This window comes from Cannabis sativa, chromosome 9, assembly GCF_029168945.1.
Source record: "Cannabis sativa cultivar Pink pepper isolate KNU-18-1 chromosome 9, ASM2916894v1, whole genome shotgun sequence".
Taxonomy (NCBI): Eukaryota; Viridiplantae; Streptophyta; class Magnoliopsida; order Rosales; family Cannabaceae; genus Cannabis; species Cannabis sativa.
This window is the reverse complement of record NC_083609.1, coordinates 9,070,030-9,091,478: the sequence shown is the minus strand read 5'-3', so window position 1 is coordinate 9,091,478 and position 21,449 is coordinate 9,070,030. Positions and strand designations below refer to the sequence as shown.

Here is a 21,449-nt window from a genome sequence, read left to right as displayed (position 1 = left end):
TAATAAATTACTTGTAACCTAATACTAGCCTCATTTTATTTAGTTTCTTAAAATAATAAAAAAAAACATATTAATATTAATTTTTGAAAAGATTTTATTAAATATTTTAATTAAAAAATTATTTATTTTAAGTATATAATTAATTTAAGTTTAAAAATAAAAAAAAAAATTCTAATTAGTGAAATACTTTAATAGACTATAAGAAAATTTAATTATTACTGTAACCATTGAATACATATTATCTTATTTTAAAAAAATAAGGTACTAAACCAAAGGAATAATACTGTACGTACTTACCCCTTAATATATAAACGGTTAAAACTATTTTGAAAAATAATCGGAATCAATATTTGTAATATGTAGTTTACTAATTTTTTTTTGGAGATGAAATAGTAGTGATTTATCTTATTTACTTTATTAGGAAACGTAATCGGAATGCTTAAATTGACTAAATTGCCTTTTTAAGTTAAACTATATTATATGGTAGTTATTTTGTAAGACATATTTTAAAGGACAAAATTATCATTATATATTTAATATTAAAAAATAAAATAAAAATAATTAGAATCTATTACCATTAATGACATTCCTTATAAAATTGGTAGGAGAAGTTCTCTTTTTTTTTTTCTCTTTTATTTAATTGAGTTCTCCCTTTCCTAATTTTAATAATGTAAGTTAACAAATATAAAGGAATGATTATTACATGAATATAATCTGGTTTTAAACCCATCAAATGAAATTATTAATTTCTTCAAAATAACTAATGAATGTAAATAAAATTTTATAGTGGGAGAATGTTTTGTAAAATAACTTTTATGAAATTTTTTATTATTAAAATAAATTTACAAAAAAAATTATTAGCAACATAATTTTATATAGTCACATCAATGATAATAAATTACATATTGTGCCACCACCATAAATAACTATTATAATCACAAAAGACTAAAAATTTACACTCACGTAAAGTTAATTATGTGAGTTTGACAAATTTCACTAAAAAAAATACTTGGACTATTATTCATGTCATATACATCCATTATATGGAGTATCAAAATCTTGTGTAGGTCTATGAGTATCAACATTAATGGTGGAAAGTAAGAAAAGTCTACCCTCACTACTGTCACATTTTGTTTCACTTGTATGCTATATTAGATAGATTTTGGCATTTTCTCATCGTGTTTGTCTTCTTCTTTTTCAACGTACCAATGACACGAAAAATAATAAAAAAACTTTATAATAATAACATTTAAATAACATTAAAACAACAACAAAAAATAACATACGAATAACAAAAAATTAACAACAAATTAACAAGAGTAAAATATAAAATAACCGTATTTTTTATAAATAAAATCAAAAAAATCGTAAAAATATTTAAAATTTCGTAAAACCGTATTTTTGTAATTTTTTTTTGTTGTTTTTGTGTATTTGTAAAATGATCTCATTTTTTAAAGCTACTTATTATCTATAAGATACAATAAAATATTTCTGAAGAGCCAAACTTATTATAATTTGAGAAATGTTATTTGTACCTTATAAAATAATAATTACACTTTAATATATATATTTTTTTAAAAAAATTAAATTTAAAATAATTTTTAAAAATTACTCTTAATACTTTTTTAAATAAAAATTATTATATTCTTTTGTGTTAATTTCAGTACTTATTTAAATTTTATTTTTGAATGTAACTTTTTAAATTATGTATAATTTTTTAATGAAATTTCACATAATTTTTCATTTTAATTTTTTTGTTATAATATTTGAAATATAATTTATTTTTGTTTGATAGATATATTTTTTTTTAAGAATATGAATTGAAAGAAAATAATTGAAAAAAACTAATATAATTAAAAATATATATTTCATGTAAAATGAAAATTATTAAAATGGGATATATATTTATAATTTTTTGAAGTATAAATAATACTCTTCTTACAATTATATATGAAGGAAAAAAAAATAGAGTTTTACTTTTGTATCTATATAGATAGGGGCATTAATGTTTTTGGCATATGAAGAAATTAGTTTTTTTTTTTTTTTCAAATTTATTGAATATTTACTATGCCAAAGCAAAAGCTTAAAATATTCTGTTACAGGCATAAAAAAAATTAAACAAAACAAAGTATTTAACTCATGTACCTTAAATTATTTAAAATCTCTTAGACTCTAACTATATAAAATTAATTATATAGTTTGTTTATGTAATAGTATCGTGTAAATATTATGTAAAAAAAGCTGTGAAAAATATAATTATCTCTACCCAAAATAAAATAATAATAATAATAATAACGCATCCTAGTATAGATTAAACTCACTACACCAAAAATCAGGTTTAGTGACATTTTTATTAGTGGCATTTTTTTAAAAAATGTCACAATAATGATATTTTAATGACATTTGTTAAAAAATGTAACTATAATGAGAATAAATGACATTTTAATTAGTGACATTTTTTTTAAAGTGTAACTATTGATATATTTTAGTGACATTTTGTAAAAAGTGTCATTAATTGTCAATATTTAAATTTAGTGTAACATTTTTAAAAATGTAACAAGAATAAATTAATAGTGGCATTTATAAAAATGACACCAAATATTAGATTTAGTGACATTTTGAAGTGCCATCTAATTAAGTACTTTTAGTGACATTTCAAAAGTGTTACTAGTAAAAAAAATTAGTGGAATTTTTAATTTTAATTTATTTTTTGAAATTATATTATTATACAAATTTATTAAGAAAAAAGTTTAAATTTAATTAATTTTGTAGACGTAGATGAAAAATAACTTAATAAATATAAATATTGTATCATAATAAAAGCTTTTAAATAAATAAAATTGATTTTCATAACAAAAGAATTAAGATAAATAAAATTTATAAATAAAGTACCCATAATACTACTACTACTACTAATAATAATAATAATAAAATACCTACATCACTAAGCTTCTTCATCCATATCATTTGCATCAAATGACACGGATATATCAACAGTTATATCTGGAATATCTTTCCTAACCAAACTAATATCTTCACTGTCAACATCGAGAGATGCACCGCAAACTTCAGTTTGCAAATAAGACTCCACATTCTCGTTATGTGATTGGACGCTCATATTATAATAATCTCTAGGATTTATTTTTAAAGCAACATGCCATCCTTCGTGTTTGAGATCTTCCACATACATTACTTGTTCTGCTTGAGAAGCTAGTATAAATGGCTCATCTTCACGCATCAATTTTGTAAGGTTGACTCTTGTGCAATCTTTCTCTTTTTTAATACCACTACTCGAAATCCAATCACACTTAAATAACACAACACGATTCCCTGAACAATAATCTAGTTCGATAATATCTGTTAATATCCCAAAAAATGTAACATCTCCAAAAATAGGATTCGAATCTCTACTACTTGAAAAACTTTGAGTCTTGGCAGTCACAATAACTCCACTATTTTGAGTTTTTAATTTCTCTTCGATTTTTTTTATATGAAACCGAAAACCATTTATTAAATATCTTTTAAATCGATTGAAAATATTGTTTGGTCCTTTAGCCAGATAATATAGATCTTCAGAAAGTCGATTATCTTGATTATCATATAATTCTTCTGCCTAATTTGTCAAAAAAAAAAATTGTAATAAATAAATTAATACACTCAATATGTTTGTGAACTCCTTAAGTTAATACAAAAAATTAAGAATTGAAAATAAGCTTACCTTTGTCAGGCAAACCAAACAAAGGAAATGTCTCGCTATGAATCCGATCTAAGGTCATTACTCTTTGACGAGGATTTTGTTGTGCAATGATATTGCGATGATCCCTACAAAATTAATAAGCATTAGACATGCTTACTTAATGCTTCAATATTTTTTATTATTAGAGATATAATAAATAATACTTACTCAATAAATGAGTCTACGACATTACAATTAAATAATACATATCGATGTGCCTTAGTTTTGGTATCCTCGTCTAAAGTCTCAGAAACTATTTTTCCCAAATTTCGACCCGTCGTTTGGAAAATAGGCAGCCTTTCTCTATCTGGATTTGGATTACTATAATTTCTAGGCTTACGATTAATTTTTGTCTCTACACCTTCCATATATCGTGAGCAAAATGTCAAGCATTCATTAGCTAAATATCCTTCACTATACAACCTTCGGCTTACTTTTGTTTCGAACGTATGACTTCAACTTAGATAAGTACCCGCAATTATTCATATGAACATTAAAAGCAATATTGAAACTTTTCACAATTAAATAAAATAAAAATCAATATATATTACCTTTCAACAAAGGGTACATGCAACGATAAACCGATGGTCCACAATTCTCGCCTCATATGCTAAGTGTATCACCAAATGAACCATAATATCAAAAAATGACGGGGAAACAATTTTTCAAGATTACAAAGAGTAATTGATATTTGCCGCTCAAGTTGCATAAAATTCTTGTGGTCGAGCAACTTTTGAATACATCATTCGAAAATAGTTGCTTAAAGTAGTTATATGTTGACGAACATGCACACTTGACATTCCCCTCAATGCTAGCGTAATAATTGAGTCATAATAATATGAAAATCGTGACTCTGAGACCATGAATTTTTCGTTGATTTACATCAACACATCTTGAAATATTGGCAAGATATCCATCCGGAACCTTAACTGTCTTTAGAAATCGACAAAAGATAGTTTTTTCTTTTTTGGTTAATGTAAACAAGCAAGGTGTGGTATGATGCTTCTCTTAGATTCGTTCTCTTTTGGATGAAGTTCAGATCTGATACCCATAAACTTTAAATCAAGACGTGAATTCAAATTGTCTTTATTTTTTGTATCTAAACTCAATAATGTCCCAACTAAACTTTCACATACATTTTTTTCAATATGCATCACATCGAGATTGTGTCGTAATAAGTTATCCTTCCAGTCAGGCAATTCAAAAAATATACTCCTTTTCTTCCAACTATATGGCAACCGAGGATTAACAACCTGCCTTTCCAAATTTAATTTGGTAGCCTTCTAACTTATCTAGTATCATTGAACCACTTAATGGTATTGGAGCTAATCTTTTCTCTTTTGTACCGTCGAAAGACTTTCCATCATTTCTAAATGAGTGGTTATTTTCTAACCAACGACGATGACCCATATAACAATGTTTTTTGCTATGCTTCAACCACAAAGAATAAGTATTCGATGACAAGACTAGGTGCATATTTTCCTTAAGGCTCCATCCTGATAAGTTTGCATATGCTGGAAAATCACTAATAGTCCATAATAGTGATGCTCGTAACATAAAGTTTTTTCTTGTAGACGCATCAAAAGTTTCAACTCCAACTTCCCATAAAATTTTTAATTCTTCAATCAATGGCTCCAAATATATATCAATATTATTTCCGTGTGCTTCGGACCAGTATGAGCAAGGACATAATAAAGTTAGGTTGTTTCATACACAACCATGGAGGGAGATTATATGGTATCATAATAACTGGCCATGTACTGTGACTTACACTTAATGTCTTGAACGGATTCATTCCATCAGAAGCTAACCCAAGTCTAACATTTCGAGGATCTGCCGCAAAATCCTTATATTTGTGATCAAAAGTCATCCATGCTGGAGAATCTCTTGGATGTCTCATACAACCATCATTCACATAATCTTTTTGATGATGCCAAGTCATAAAATCAGATGTTTTTGATGACATAAATAATCTTTGTAATCTTGGTATTAATGGAAAGTGGCGCAAGACTTTTGCTTCACTCATATTTTTATTAAAAAGAAAAAAAAAAGGTAATATTATATTAATCTAAACAGCATATCTAAACTAAAAAAAAAACAGAAGAAAAAAGTGTTATAATTAATAGTGTACCTTGGTGTAGAGCATACTTGACATTCTGTGTCATTTACATGATCCTTTCTATACAACATGCAATCATTTTTACATGCATCAATTTTTTCATAATTAAGTCCAAGTGCGTTGATTAACTTTTTTGTCTCATAAAAAGAATCGGTAAGGTTTCACCTTTTGGTAAAGTGCTCTTTAAATAATTCAAGTACCTTGCCAAATGAATTATCACTCCATCCACACATACACTTAATATGAAATAATTCAATGACGAATGAGAGCTTTGTAAAACTTGTACAACCTGGGTAAAGTTCTGTCTCTACATCTTTTATCAAATCATAAAATTCTTTTGCCTTCGTATTTGGTTCGTCTTCCTCACCTTGACGATTATCATCATTTTCAATTTCACATTCATCATCTCTACTATTTTCTCCAAAAACATCATGTATAACTCCTTGCATATCAATAGTAGGAGTATCAACTAACAAGACTCTCAATGTTCTGTGGAGCATGTGAAGAAGTTTCACCGTGTAATATCCATTTAGTGTATCCCTCCATAAATCCATTGCATATCGATGATCAAATGCAATTGATCGAGTGACAGACTAATAAGACAACACTTAACACAAGGACATACAATTTTTCTTTCATGGCTTCCATTTTTAAATGCGAAATCAAGAAATAAATTAACTCCTTGTTGATATGAATCACTCAATCTAGATTGCTTCATCCAACTCTTATCCATAACTTTAGCTTTTGAAAATTTTTATCAATACCTATTTAAAATCCAAAAAATTAGTTTGTTTGGAAAAATAAAAAACAAACATATGTATATATACTAAGTCAAACATAAGTATTTTAAAAAGAATAAAAAAATCAAGTAATTTACACTTTGAATACTTATTCATAGTAACTTAAACCCATTCACTTTCATAATTAAGTCCAATATAATTATTAGACAATTCAATATAGATAATACTTATTCCTTTCAATAATTATTATGGCAAGTTTTTTTGAAAAAGTCAATATAAAATACACTTTAGAGCATTATCTGTTAAGCATCTATCCCGAATTTTCATAATCAACATTGTTGCCTAATATGTAAGATCAGTCTTCATTACTCTTTTTTTTTTAGATTAGTTAACAAATTGAGCTAAATGTACTAAAAATATCAGTTAGTAGCTCAGATTTGTAAATATCTTAATTAGTAGCTCAGATTTGTAAATGTACTTAAAATATCAATTAGCAGCTCGAATTTGTGATTTTGGAAAGTTACAATGTGGAAGTCAATGAAAATTTTAGCTTAAATTAAAAAAATTAACAAAAAAAATGTTTAGTAGCTTGGTAAATTAATTTTGTAAATTTGCACTATTAAATAACTATTGGTCTCAACTAATTTAATAAAAAAAAATCAAAAATAAGATTTTAAAGAATTTAGAGTAAATAAAACCCAAAATCATTAAACTAATAAAGAAAAAAGAGATTAAACCTGATGCGGATGATGGTGGGGAGGAATAAGTATTTTAGCGTTGTATAATTTGTTTATTTGGAAGAAATAATGCCACCTTTGTAAAGGTAAGATATGACTTCTCTCCACGCTGTTTTTAAATTTCTTTTCCCTTTAGTAGTAGTCTTTCAATCACTTTGGAATATTCTATATAAAAAAAAATCACTATTTAAGAAGTCATATATGCGTGGTGCGAGTATCACAGATATTCTTAAGTATATTCAGAGAAACAAATTAAATTATCATATTCTTAAGTATATTATAAATAGATAAAACAAAAAAACAAACTATTGTATTGGTAATACAATGCCGTTAATTCCATTATCTCTCAAATTCTTAAGCCTAAGCCACATTTCAAGACCAAGACTTTATTATCTCTCAAACTTCTGTATTTGTTTTACCCATTTATAATATACCAGTTAAATCCAATGCCGAGATAATTCCATTATTAAAAGCAATAATACTAAATAGTCATATAAACCATCAATATAACTCAATTCATAATAAAGACCCACATTCTTTTTTTTTTTTTTTTATGAAGGGGGTGTCCAAGGACACCGATTTATTAAAAGGCATAAAAAACCCAAGAGTCTAAACAGAGTAGAAAACGGAACAAGCTAAAAAACAGAGTGAACAACTCGAATACAAACGGAAAAAAACGAACAACAAAGAACGCAACAACTCAATTACATTACACTTGAGTATAGAGGTCCCGGATCCCATTCCCTTAATTCTTAGTATCATAAAATATATATGGAAGTTATAAGAAAATGCAATCTTGATACCATCAAATAATTCTTATTTTTCTTTTCCCCTTTTGACCGAAGACTCCAAAAGATACATATACACTTGTATGTTCTATATACAAGCTTTGTATATATTAGCTTACATGCATTCATTTAGTACTTCACCACTTATTTCCTTTAATTAGGGGGCATCAATCTAAATCAATCAAAAATAAATATAAATATATAAATACAAATCAAGTCATCTTTTTCCAAAAGATACAGAATTTTGTTTTTCATACAATGTAAACTTCAAACTTTTAATTCATTCAATGACAAAGGCATTATTGCGGTCTTGAAGTATCAGGAAAGAAAAAAAAAGATCATACTTACTTGTGGTCTTGGTGATAGTGTAGTTTCTTTGTATATATTTTATTTTGCAACAGTGAAGATTGTTTTCTTCGACATCTGTGAAAACACCATATCAAAGAACATTAGTAGTTGAAAAGAAACATTAAGTCACTTGTTACATAAGAAACATGGATGTGGTCATACGTTGATCTCCATTTACGGTGTTAAAATCATCAAGAAAGTAGAAACTCCAATCGATGACTCTAATAACAATCCAGAACAGCAGCTGAAACTCCAATAGACAACTCAAATTATAATCAAATTATAATCGAGATCGATTTTATATACAGACTCGATTTCTTAGGAGAATTAGTCTCATTCGGATCAAAATTACAATTTTTTTTTTTGGGAATTAGCTTACCATCGTAAACTTTTATTTTTTGTTTATTCTTTTTAGAGTTAACCTGAGAGTTTTTTTAGGAGGATTAGTTTCATAAGGTTTTATTTTTATATATATATTTCATTTAGGAGTTAACGTGTAGGTTTTAGTTTTTATATATTTTATTTTGGGAGTTAACGGTAGATATGTTTAATTTTATTAAATATATAAATATATATGTATTTCAAATAAGATACCAAATATAAAAAATCTAATAATAGCATAAAAATAGGAATAGGAAGCGTTCAAAAACACATAATTTTTTTTTAAAAAAAAAACCAAAATGAAAATGGAAAAGAAGTGGGATTCTACCCGCCCAAATATTTCAATTTTTCTTTTTCACCAAAACTATCATTCTCATAAATTTGAGAACTGTCTCTCTCTCACACACAAATTGGCTCCTCTCATCATAGGTAATATTTTCAATCTTTGATTTTGATTTTTGTTTTCATTATTTTCGTGAGATTCACATTTTGAAATCTAACCATTTGATTTGAATTTTCTTTTTTCTAGCTTTTGAAGCTGAACATCACTGATTTTTCTTTTGATTTGCAATTGTGGGTCTTGTGGATAACCTCTGAATTTGATATCAAACTCTGAATACAGCAAATCCAAAAAAAAAAAAGGTTTAGACTCTTTTATAGTTATTACTATATTAATATTATTCCTTTTATCAGATTACTACTAAGAATACATATGTATATATACATAATTTCATCTCTGGTAAAATTAATATTATTCCTTTTTATTTATTATATGATATGAACAAGGAAAAGAAAATAAAAACTTGTTTTGTTTTGATTTGATTTGCACAGAAGAACTCTTTCTTGAGATCAATTGTAGTTAAGCCACATTTCTATGTTTTCATATTTTTTTTACTTGTTAATAGCAATTTTTTATTATCGACTGTATAGTGTGGCTCACTATCTTTGCTTATGGATTAAAGTCATTTATTTTACATATATTCATTATTTTTATGTTTATTTTGTTGAGTCTTTAATTTTATAAAAACACAACATTGATTCTTTGTGATGAGTTAATTATCAAGTTAAAAGTAATATAAATTAATATTTCTTATGAGGGAAGTTTTAAGTAATTTTTGTTTAGCATCCTTTTTGTAATTACTTTTTTTTTTATGATTTTGCTATGGAAGACTTAATTTTTTTTTTTTTCATTTCAGTGAGCATTAAAGAATTTTATGATTTTAAAAGTAGTAGAAAGAATTTTATTGTTTATTTGAATAATTATGAAAGATTTATAACTATTCTACTTTTTTTTTATTATTGTTACAAATGTCTGCAGGTATGGATAGATATATGCAATATAGATTGGCTGAACAAGATGAAGATTGTGTAGATTCATTTACAGATTTGTTGACAAATAATAATGGTAAAAAGAATGGTAGAGGTCCAACACAAATGCGTGACATTTGGGGTAATCATGATGGTACAAAGATGAAAATCACATGTAATGAATTTGGGCAACCACATGATAAAAACGCAAGTAAGCTTACAAATTTTATTGGGACATTAGTACGAGATGGAAAAAATGCTCCAATTAACTACAAAAGTTGGCATAAGGTACCTGACAAATACAAAGATAGAATGTGGAAAATCATACAGGTAAAAAATTATTGTTTTTTCAAATGATTTTTTTAGCATTTTAGATCAGTAGTTGAATTAATTTTGAAATTTCTATTTAGTACATTTAAGATTGCTAATGCATGCTTTAAAACTTCTAGGAAAAATTTGATATTCCTCCTCTGGCAGAAAATTGGACTATGCGGTCTTGTGGTAAGGAACTTAAAAATTGGAAAGCTTATCTTAAGAGAACTTACTATTCGGAAACTTTATCTTTTGAGGAGCAAAAAAAATATAAGGATAAAAGAGTATATGCTGGACAATGGGAGGAATTAATAAAATATTGGGCAACAGACGATGCAAAGGTATTTTTTCTTTTAATATTTAATTGAGTATATTATTTTTTCATATTTCACTAATTTAATATTTATTAAATGCAATTTTATATATTGTTTTAGAAAATAAGTGCTACAAACAAAGCTAGTCGTGGTCAAAAGAAATACAACCATACAACTGGCACAAAAAGTTTTGCACAAATTAGAGCAGCACAGGTAAACTACAAAATTATTTGAGCATATAGATTGAACATTGCTTCGTAAGTATGCATACTTTGATTAATATTTAATTACAACTAAATATTCATTTGTAGAAAGAGAATGGTGGAAGTACACCAACACGTGCTGCTATGTTTAACGTCTGCTATACAAAAAAAGATAAGAGTGTAACTGATACAACGAAAGAAGTAATGGTATGATCGAATATTTTTTAATTTATGCCTAGCTTGTTGTTTTATTACTTCTTAATTTATATTAATGATAGGTACAATTACAAGAGAAACAAGAGTTGAATGAAGATGTATCAAAGGAAAAGGGTATGAATGACACTTTCTCTGAAGTAATGGGTAAAGAAAAATACGGATCAGTCCGTATGTACGGTTTTGGTGTTTGCCCATCTGACGTATGGGAAAACAAATCCACCAAGAAAGGAAACCAAAAGAAGTATATACAGACTCTAGAAGCTGAATTGAAAGAATTAAGATCTCAAGTTCAAGCCAACAAGCAAAATTACAATGCAAATGACACATCTATTATACCTGACATGGTTAGAGCTTTAATCTCTCTATTTTTTTTTTTAATAATATCTCTTTAGTTTTTATTATTATTCCATATTTTTCAATACTTAAAACTGAACATATTATGTGCAGGCTCTTAATTACAATGACAATGCCACTTCTTCACAACTGGTTACGTTTTAATTTTTCAATTGATTCAAAAAAATTATTAACCAATAAATTATGTTACTGATATGTTGTTATATATGTAGGCCAAAAAGCCTTGTATGTCACATAACAAGGAATCTCGACGTCAGTTGTGGTTTTCATCTTCAGCATATGATATTCCAATTGTTGAGGTAAATATTATTATTATTATATAGTTTAGTTATTACTTAAATATTAATATTTTTTATTAATGAATTTATTAATTTTTGTGTAGGTTGGTGAAATGGTTAATCTTAAGAGTGTTACTGCTGATCCTGAAACAATTGCTATTGGTCTAGTTGTTAGTAAAGATTCATCAAAAGAAGTTGGAGGAAAAGAGCTCGGAGATCATTATTCTGAAGTTGTTGTTCAAGTTTGTATCAACCCCGACGAGGAATTAATTAGACCATATGGACAATGCAAGACAATTGGTGAAGTTGTTGGAGCATCTATTGCATGGCCAACAACATTTCTGGTAACAATTAAATACATATTTAAAGTTTTCATTATATATGTATATGGATGATTATTTATTTGTTATTTATTGTGCTAAAAATTATGCAGGTTTCACGAAAATCAGATAAACAACTTCATGATTCAATGATGTGACTTTACTAACATAGAAAAATAGACTAAATTGTAAATATTTTTTTATTTTTATTGATGTTGTATAGATAGTTTGTATACAATTTTTATTATTATTGTTCATGTTTGTTGTAAGAATACAAAATTATTATGTATTATATTTTTATATTGTTGAAATATATATGTAACAAACTTATTTTAGTTTGAATGTTAATATAAAATTATATTTATTCCCCTTTTATGTTTAGAGTTTTTTTTATATATTATTGACTTTTATGGTTTAGAGTTTTTTTTAATACATATATAAATTAAATAAGGAATAAAAAATGAGTAAAAATTAGAAAATTACGATCTGATTTATATATATATATATAAAATTCTATTATTTTAATTAAAAATAAATAATACATTATATATAATTTTCAGTGGCCTTTTAGAAAAATGTCACTAGTATAATTTTTTTACATTTTCAAAATGTCACTATATTATTTTTTAAACATTAAATATATAAATAATAAATATTATGGTGACATTTGAAATTGCCACAATTCATATTTAGGTGACATTTTCAAATGTGACTAGAAAACTAATTAGTGACATTTGAATTTTTAGTCACATTAGTATAGCTTACATTTTATAAAAATGCTACTAAAATATAAAATGTCACTAAATATTAGTAACAGTGACATTTTAAAAATGACACTAATTAGAGTTTTTGGTGTAGTGACTATAATTGTATATAAAAATTATAACTTAATACCAATGAGGTATGAAATATATTTATTTTCAACAATAACAATAATGACTAGCGAAAAAACAATAACAAGAATGTTTATTCATAGAAATAAAAATGTTTTGATATGTCGCACATTAATTATGACTACTAACAGGATTCAAGATTTGGTGAAACTTGTGTGTGTTTCTTCTGCATTGCTCATGCTGTTTATATTACTCTTAGTAGCTAATAATAGTTTTAATCTTATTTTTTTGTTAATTAGATAAATGGTATATTTGATGTGATATTATCAAAATAAATTCAAGATTTGGTGATAACTCTCAGAAAGGTAATAAAAACATTTTTATATATCTATGTTTTTTTATCTTAAATGTGGCTTTAAATTAATATTTTTGTTTTTTTTTTAATATTACAATTCAAATTTAAATTTACCATACATATTTCTTTTATCTTTTATCTTTATATTAAGTGTGGCTATATTTTTTTTTTATTTTAGAAATTACCCCATATACTATTTTTTTAATTTTTTTTTTCAAATTTACGGTTTGAGTTTCTAAAGTAGTTTCTCCGGTGGTTTCTATGAGAGTTGTTATACGATTTTTTGTAGCGATTTAGGTTGCTCCGCTAGTTGCAATAGAAATTTTTATGTAGAATTCTGTAAAAATGCAAAAAAAAAAAAAAAAGTTTTGAAGTGTAAAAATAAAAAAGCCATTTTTTTAAACATTGCGATTCAAATTAAAATCCATTGCACATATTTAAAAAAAAAATATCTTTTTATTATCTTTTTTTACCCAATCCATATATTTAAAAAAAAATATTTTTCTATTATTGTTTTCTTTTAAAACAATAAAATAGAAAAAAAAAATATTTATATTTTAAAAATTACTATTGTAATGTCGTTATCTATTACAGTCATTAAAAAATTATTGTTTTATTATTGTTTAAAAAAATAAAAACAAAGTGTATGATATTTCTAAAAATATGAAAGTATTATAAAATTAAAACTATAACGGTTAAACTATAATTATTATTAACTATAAATTTTGAATATTATTATACATTTTTTTATAAATAGCACTTAAATTAAATATTTTTTTAATGAAAATAATATTTTATTAAATAACAAACAAAAAATTAATTATACAACTAAAAATATATATTATTAAAATAAAAACTATAAATATAATTAAGTATACATTTATATAGTTCAAATTCAACATGATACTTTTTTATTTTATTTTTTTTATTAATTACAATATTATAAATTAAATGAAATTAAATTAATTTTAAATGAATTTTCTCAATTATTTATTAAAGAAAGAAAATAGATCATATATATACCAACTACAATACATTATTTGAACATTTGTTCCAAATAAAATAGAATGCTTTATTTTTTTTTATTACAGAGTATATAATTTTTATAATTTATAACTTATTATAAAAAATATGTTTTTCAGACTTATTTAAAATTAATTTAAATTTTATATAAGATTTCTTTCTTCCTAATTATATGAATTTATTATAATATAAATAATTTTAATAGAAATTTCACTGTAATATTTTCTTATAAAAATTATAATTTTTTTAGAATTTTTTTATTTTTACACTTTAAAATTATTTTTATTTTTTTTATTTTTACGAAATTCTACATAAAAACTCTTATTGCAACTAGCTGCAACTTAAATTGCAACAAAAAATCGTACAGAAACTCCTATTGGAACTAGCACTGCAACCAGTTTAAAAACCCAAACCGTAAATTTGAAAAAAAAAATTAAAAAAAATAGTATATATAGTAATTTTTTTTTTTTTTTGGTTAGTTTGTTGCAATATAAATTATAATATTAATTAGAGTAATTATATTATTAAAAATAAATGGTATAACTCATGGAAAACGACAGTGTCCTGACTATCATCTCTCTCTGACTCTGATAAAAACGACCTCACATAGACGCAATCTCCGCAAGCGCGTGACGCCACCACCGTCAATTTCTTTAAACAATCACACACCACTCCTTCCTATTGCATCATGCCACGTGTACGGTCCATATAAATCCATCAACGGGTTGAGTTGAGTTGTTGCGCGGCGCGGCGTAGGGGATGAAGAGGAAGAGAGAGGAGAGTTTTTTTTTGTAACGGAGTTAGTAGTAGTGGTGATAATAATGAGGGAGCGTGGGACCCACCACATAGGGGATAGGGTGAAGTGAAGAGTGTGTGGGACCCATTTCTGCTATTTAGATTACTTAAATCCCTCCGTACAAATTCATTAAAAAGATTCCGTCACTTCAGAGGGACTCCACTCGACTCGACTATAACGGCCCATTTTCATTTTACGCCGTTGTTAAGTTTCCGTCATCTTAACTCCTTTTTTACCTTTTCACCCTTTTTTTTCTTTGCGTTTTAACAGTTTACCGTTATTCTTCTCGCGGCTCCGCTGTCAGCTCGGCTCTTTGGCTACCTAGTTAACTACCTAATCTCCGGTAGCCTCTACATCATTACTAAGCTTTATTTTGTTATGTTTTTTTTTTTTTCTTTTGAGAAATGCTAAAGGGCAGCGGTGGTGTCTAGTACCCTCTTATGTGTTAATATCGCTATTGGTCCAACTAAGTATCGAGTCTCATATAATTTAATATAATAACTTTTAGAGAGTATCGTTAACCAATCGCAACGCGACATGTTGTAAAAGTACTTTACACTATTAGTGACTTATAGCAATGCTCTTTCTTTTCTTGATGAAGAGATAATACTGTTAAAAATAATGGGTGTGAATATCTTTGTGAGGATTTTTGATCAGAAGGAAAGAAACCTTTCAATTTGTCAAAAAATAAGGGAAAAACCCTTTTTACCCTCTATTTTCTTTCTTCTTTTTTTCCAAGGGTTTCGAAAATGGCAATTTAGATTGTTATATGAATATGTGCTATTTAAGGCATAGTTTTGGAATGAATGTGCAATTCATCTCCCACAGCCACACGAATCAATTAATTAAGCAGACTGAGCAGTAGTACAGTGTCACAGTGTATTGCCAATGGGCAATGACTTATATATATATATAAATATATATATATAAGTATATTGCATGTTTTGTTCGCAAGTTTCAATAACTGTTGGACCCTACTTATGCTACATGCTACTACTTTTAGCTGCGTATATGAACACATATATATGCTCCTAATATTGTCTTCTAGTTCTTCTTCTTTTCAAATATATAACAATAGTACTGCAATATTAATTGTAGCTTCAATGAGAAATAGCAATATTAAAAAAACATTAATTGTAATAATATTAAAGATTAATTAGTGAGTACTAGGTTTAAAGAGAAAAAGCATAGTGAATTAATCTTTATAATATATATGTTTGTTTGGGACTATGTGACTTTCTAATTGGTTGGAAACATTATCGAGTATAACTAATTTTTATAAGCTGCGTTCACTAATTGAAAAAATTGTTATGTGAGTTAGTACAACTCTTTACATTGGCTAGTACTTTTATTAATAATTTATTTTGGGAGAAATTATAAATAAAAGGGTAAATGGCGGCAAAACTCCCTAATATTTTCGTTTTGGTTTCATTAAACCCTCACAACCCAAATTTCTGCGCGTAAACCCCCAAAACCACTATTCTGTTAGCAATTTACCCTTCCCGTCCAAATTTAGCTGTTAAATGCCAGGTTGGCTTGTCCACGTGGACACAATATACACGTGTCACAATTTTATTGGTCCACGTAAATAATTATATTAAAAAATTAAAAAAAATAAAATTAAATTAATTTAAAATTAAAAAAATTTAAATAAATTTTTTTTTCTCTTTTTTTATTTTTCTTTTCTTTCTTTTTTCTCTCTCTCTCTCTCTCTCTCTCTCTCTCTCTCTCTCTCTCTCTCTCTCTCTCTCTCTCTCTCTCTCTCTCTCTCTCTCTCTCTCTCTCTCTCCTTCATCTCTTTCTCTATCTCACCACCACCATTACTCCTCTTCAAAAGTATCATCACCACCACCACCATCATCCACCACAAATGCCCACCACCACTACTACCATTCACAGCCACCGAAACCACCACCCACCATCTCTAAAATCACCACAACCTACTAGTGCCAAAACCACCACCACCACCGCCTATTTTCAAATCCATATCACAAAAAAAAAATAATCAAAACAAAGCACCACCCCGATATACACATATATACACAAAACAAACCAATTTAAATAAATCCAAATCCAACAAATAAACAAACACACATATATACACAAAATTTTAGTCCAAAAACACAAACCTTAAAACCCTAAATTTATTTCTCCACAACCATTATTTTTCTACAGATCTGAAAAATAAAAATCACAATAATACCCAAAAAATTTATACACAGATCTATTGCAAAAAAAAATTATGAAAAACCCTAAATGAGAGAGAGAGAGAGGTATCGGTGATCGATACCTAGGTTGGGGTCCTCGTGGCCGGCTCGGTGGTCCTCGTCAACGGACGGCTCGGTGGTCCTCGTCGACGGCAACTGGACTATTCTGCATCATCATCATCGAGAGAGAGAGAAGAGGGATGAGAGAGAGACAGAGAGAGACAGAGAAGAGGGCTGGGAGAGAAAGAAAGAGAAGAGGGCTCGGGGTTACCTGGGTCGGGGAAGCTTCAGCATGCCGTGCGCCTGGCAGGTGGTCATCGGCGACGGCGCCGGCCGCGGGTCTGTACCTGAGAGAGAGAGAGAGAGAGAGAGAGAGAGAGAGAGAGAGAGAGAGAGAGAGAGAGAGAGAGAGAGAGAGAGAGAGAGAGAGAGAGAGAGAGAGAGAGAGAGAGAGAGAGCCAACCTGGCATTTAACAGCTAAATTTGGACGGGAAGGGTAATTTGCTAACAGAATAGTGGTTTTGGGAGTTTACCCGCAGAAATTTGGGTTGTGGGGGTTTAATGAAACCAAAACGAAAGTATTGGGGGTTTTGCCGCCATTTACCCTAAATAAAATACCTTAAAAGAGTGAGTTGGACTAGTAGACCTCATACTTATTTTTGACATTGTTATCCTAATTTTTGCACTCTAACGTGGCATCACACGATGGTGACACGTGGAATTAACTCTATGTATCTGCTAGCAAGAAATATGCCGAACATGGCACCACATATATTCGCTCAGACGAAGCCCTCTCAGCCGAGTAGCGAGCAATCCGCGCAGTATGCCAACATTTATCAATTTCTGATCAGATCACAGAGATATGGCAAGTTGTTCAAATCCCTTGATTAGTGTATTTTGTATTTACTATGCAATCTTTCCACTTATATCAATTGTAATCAGAAGGGAAATACTTCCCTCCCAAGCTTATAGCCCTATAAATAGTGATTCATACTCACTGGGCAAGAGGTCGAAAAAACTTATCTAAGAATTCATCTTCAGAGATACTATTGTAAGAGCTTTAAGAAAGGGGATCATTTTCCTTGTTCTTAAGTCAATACAAGCTAAGAGAATTAGGCTATTACCGAACTATTCTGGACCGAACCTCTATAAAATTCTCGTGTCTTTATTTGATTTATTATATTACATACATATTATACTACTTATCGCTTACAAATTAGACTCACTGTCATTGGCTAAAAGAGAGGTCAATATTTTGGTGCTTTCATTGAGAGCTGAACAAAATGATCGCTCTTTATCCCAAATCTAATCGCAAATACAATGGTGGTGCAGACTCGTAGAGGCGTGGTTGACCTAGAAAATCCACAAGCGGTGGATCCTGCACTGCAGAACCCGGGGAACACGAGGGTTTCGCCAACCACAAATTCCGAATAACCCTCTATCGTAGGTCACGATGTGACGACTCCTGTGAGTGGAATCGCGCCTGGTGTGCAAGAGACTGAGAATACTAGTTCAGCAACCAACCAGGGCATTCCTAACACTGTCGTTTCGCCCGCAACCAATGTTCGAACAACCATCGGAGATGACACTGAAATCCAAAACCTTCGTGCTGCTCTCGGAGTCATGCAAGGTCATACCAACACCCTGCATCATGATCAGGAGGAACTCCGTGCTGCAGTAAATCTCGCATTCGAAGAGCAAAGGCGCATGTTCGTTGAATGGAGAGACAAGGAGATAGAAACGTTAAGGGCTCAGCAAGCAGCCATTGACGACCGAACCCGACAGGCCACTGTGTTAATACGAAAAGCCTATCAAGCTACCAGACAACAGCTTATAACTGTCATCCCCTTGGGCGAGACAGACGAAGATCCAGCGGTGAACACCTCTTAGACTATAAATGGTCAGCTGTACAATCCCCGGTCACAAGTTCCACCTGTGGGCCAAACGGTAGGCGGACAGACCCTGTCTAGCAATTCATCAGGAGAAGTCATACCTAACAATTCCAACCAGGTTAATGGTGGCGGCCAGCTGATGGGCCAAACCAGCCGGGTGTTTTTGTATTTAATCGTTTGGGGACAGTTCATGATCTCTGAGATGATCTAAACAGAAGGAGAGGGGTGGCCGACCAACATGATGCACCAGTCGTTCAGCCCGAAACTCGCGCTCAAAATTCCACTCAAAGAGATGCTGACGTGACTCAGGTCGGCCAAAAGGCTGAACAAGTTAGTCCAGCCGTGCAGGCACAGTTGGACGAACTAAAGAATATGTTCCAAGGCCTGGCCGGTCAGAGGAACAATGATCTCGAGTTGGACCGTGCACGCGGATCCCCTTTCTCACAAGTGTTGAATTTACTTTTACCTGACGGGAACTAGGACACACTTAAGCTCCATAACCTTTTTGACCAGGAAACAAATAGTAACATCTTAAGGGGCAGAACTCCGAGCAGCCAGGGAAGGGATAAATGGGTCTGGATAAAAGAACCAAAGAGTCTGTTTTCAACCAAGTCTGCCTATCTTATTCAAGCCCTTGATCGGGCTCCTTTGTGCAACATTGCTCTGGCACTATGGAAAAAACTTTGGAACTCAAAAATTTTGGAGCGTCACAAAGTCCTTTGGTGGAGTATCCTCTCCAATACTCTACCCTTAAGAGCCCTTCTTGCTAAGAGAATGGGATTTGAGGAGGTTTTCTGCCCTATTTGTGGGGAGGCTGAGGAGACCACAGAGCACTTGTTCTTGTACTGCAACTTTGCCTTCCACCTTTCGGTCATCACCTTGGGGTTATGCCTGTTCTAGATTCAGGAGCCCGCATGTGGGACCTGGGTTACTTTTTGATGGAATCTTAAATTCAGAGGAGTTGATACTGATGAACTGTTCCTCTATGCCTCAATTGTGGTTGATACGATTTGGAGGGCCCGCAACGACAAGGTACATAATAAATCAATGGGTAACATTAAACACTATATTGACTCTATTTTTTTTTGTTACGTGATTATGGCTCCAGCCTTCTTTCCCCTCCACAGTCTGTTAGGACTCCTGCGTGCTCTCCACCGCCGGAAGATTGGGTTAAAATCAACTACGATGTCAAAGTTGGTGTTGACACTATGTGTGCTGTGGCGATTGCGAGGGATCATAAGGAATCAGTTCTGTGGGTGGCGACTCAAAGGCTACACTTCTTTGACCCTCTCACCGGAGAAGCTGCGACCTATCTTTTAGCCATGGAGACGGCTGTCTCATTGCATAATCCTTTTATTTTGGTGGAGAGTGATTCAGAGCTTGTTATCAAGAACCTAAAGGAGGATGACTCTATTTGGGGGATTGAGAACTATGTGCGACATTGCAAGCTCCTCTCTACTTTTATGACTAGCTAATTGTAATTTTTCTTGTATTCCTAGAAACTGTAACTACGCGGCCCATAATATGGCCAAATGGGCGTTTGCCAATAATGTTACGGGTATGGTAGAGTTATCTACTATACCAGATAATATCTTTTGTAATGACCATGATGTCTTACTTCAATTCTATTTATAAACGCACTTTTTCAAAAAAAAAAAAAAAAGATGCATTTATTAATACAGGGGAGATGCATATTAATGTATATCGAGAGACTGATATATATGTAGAGAGAGAAAGTGATAGTAATAATAATATGAGAAATGCGAAAAGACAGGTATATAATTTTATCATTCTCTTTTTTGTCATATTGTTATAATTAAGTATTAAATCTCATATAATTTAAAAAATATCGTTAATCAATTGGTGTTTAATAACGATGCTCCAATAATATATATGAAATATTATTAGTAGTAGAAATCCATGTGATCGATGATCAAGATGAAGTCACATATCACCATATACGTGTTTTAATTAGTATAGTAATTCAACATTGTTTCGGCTTAGTATTCAGTGATGAATAGTTTGTCTAATGGTGTAGACTATGAATTTAAGTACTATGTTTCCACTTATCAATAATTATGATCATGTTAGTAAACTAAACTATATAATTAATCTTTGGTTAATGTGTAAAACGATGACTTTATGGACGTTCAAGACTTGTAGTTGGTCAAAAGTTGCTTTTATATATT

The 21,449-nt window shown here is 29.5% G+C and overlaps 1 protein-coding gene across 1 annotated transcript; it reads left to right on the top strand.

Moving 5' to 3' along the window:
- The first annotated feature begins 10,157 nt into the window (after positions 1–10,157).
- LOC133031218 (uncharacterized) lies at positions 10,158–12,312 on the top strand. The gene is made up of 9 exons (XM_061104665.1): positions 10,158–10,487; positions 10,607–10,810; positions 10,904–10,996; positions 11,095–11,193; positions 11,265–11,546; positions 11,650–11,688; positions 11,769–11,855; positions 11,939–12,178; positions 12,268–12,312. Exons 1-9 carry the CDS (start codon positions 10,158–10,160, stop codon positions 12,310–12,312), a joined length of 1,419 nt encoding a protein of 472 aa, XP_060960648.1.
- The last annotated feature ends 9,137 nt before the right edge of the window (positions 12,313–21,449 follow it).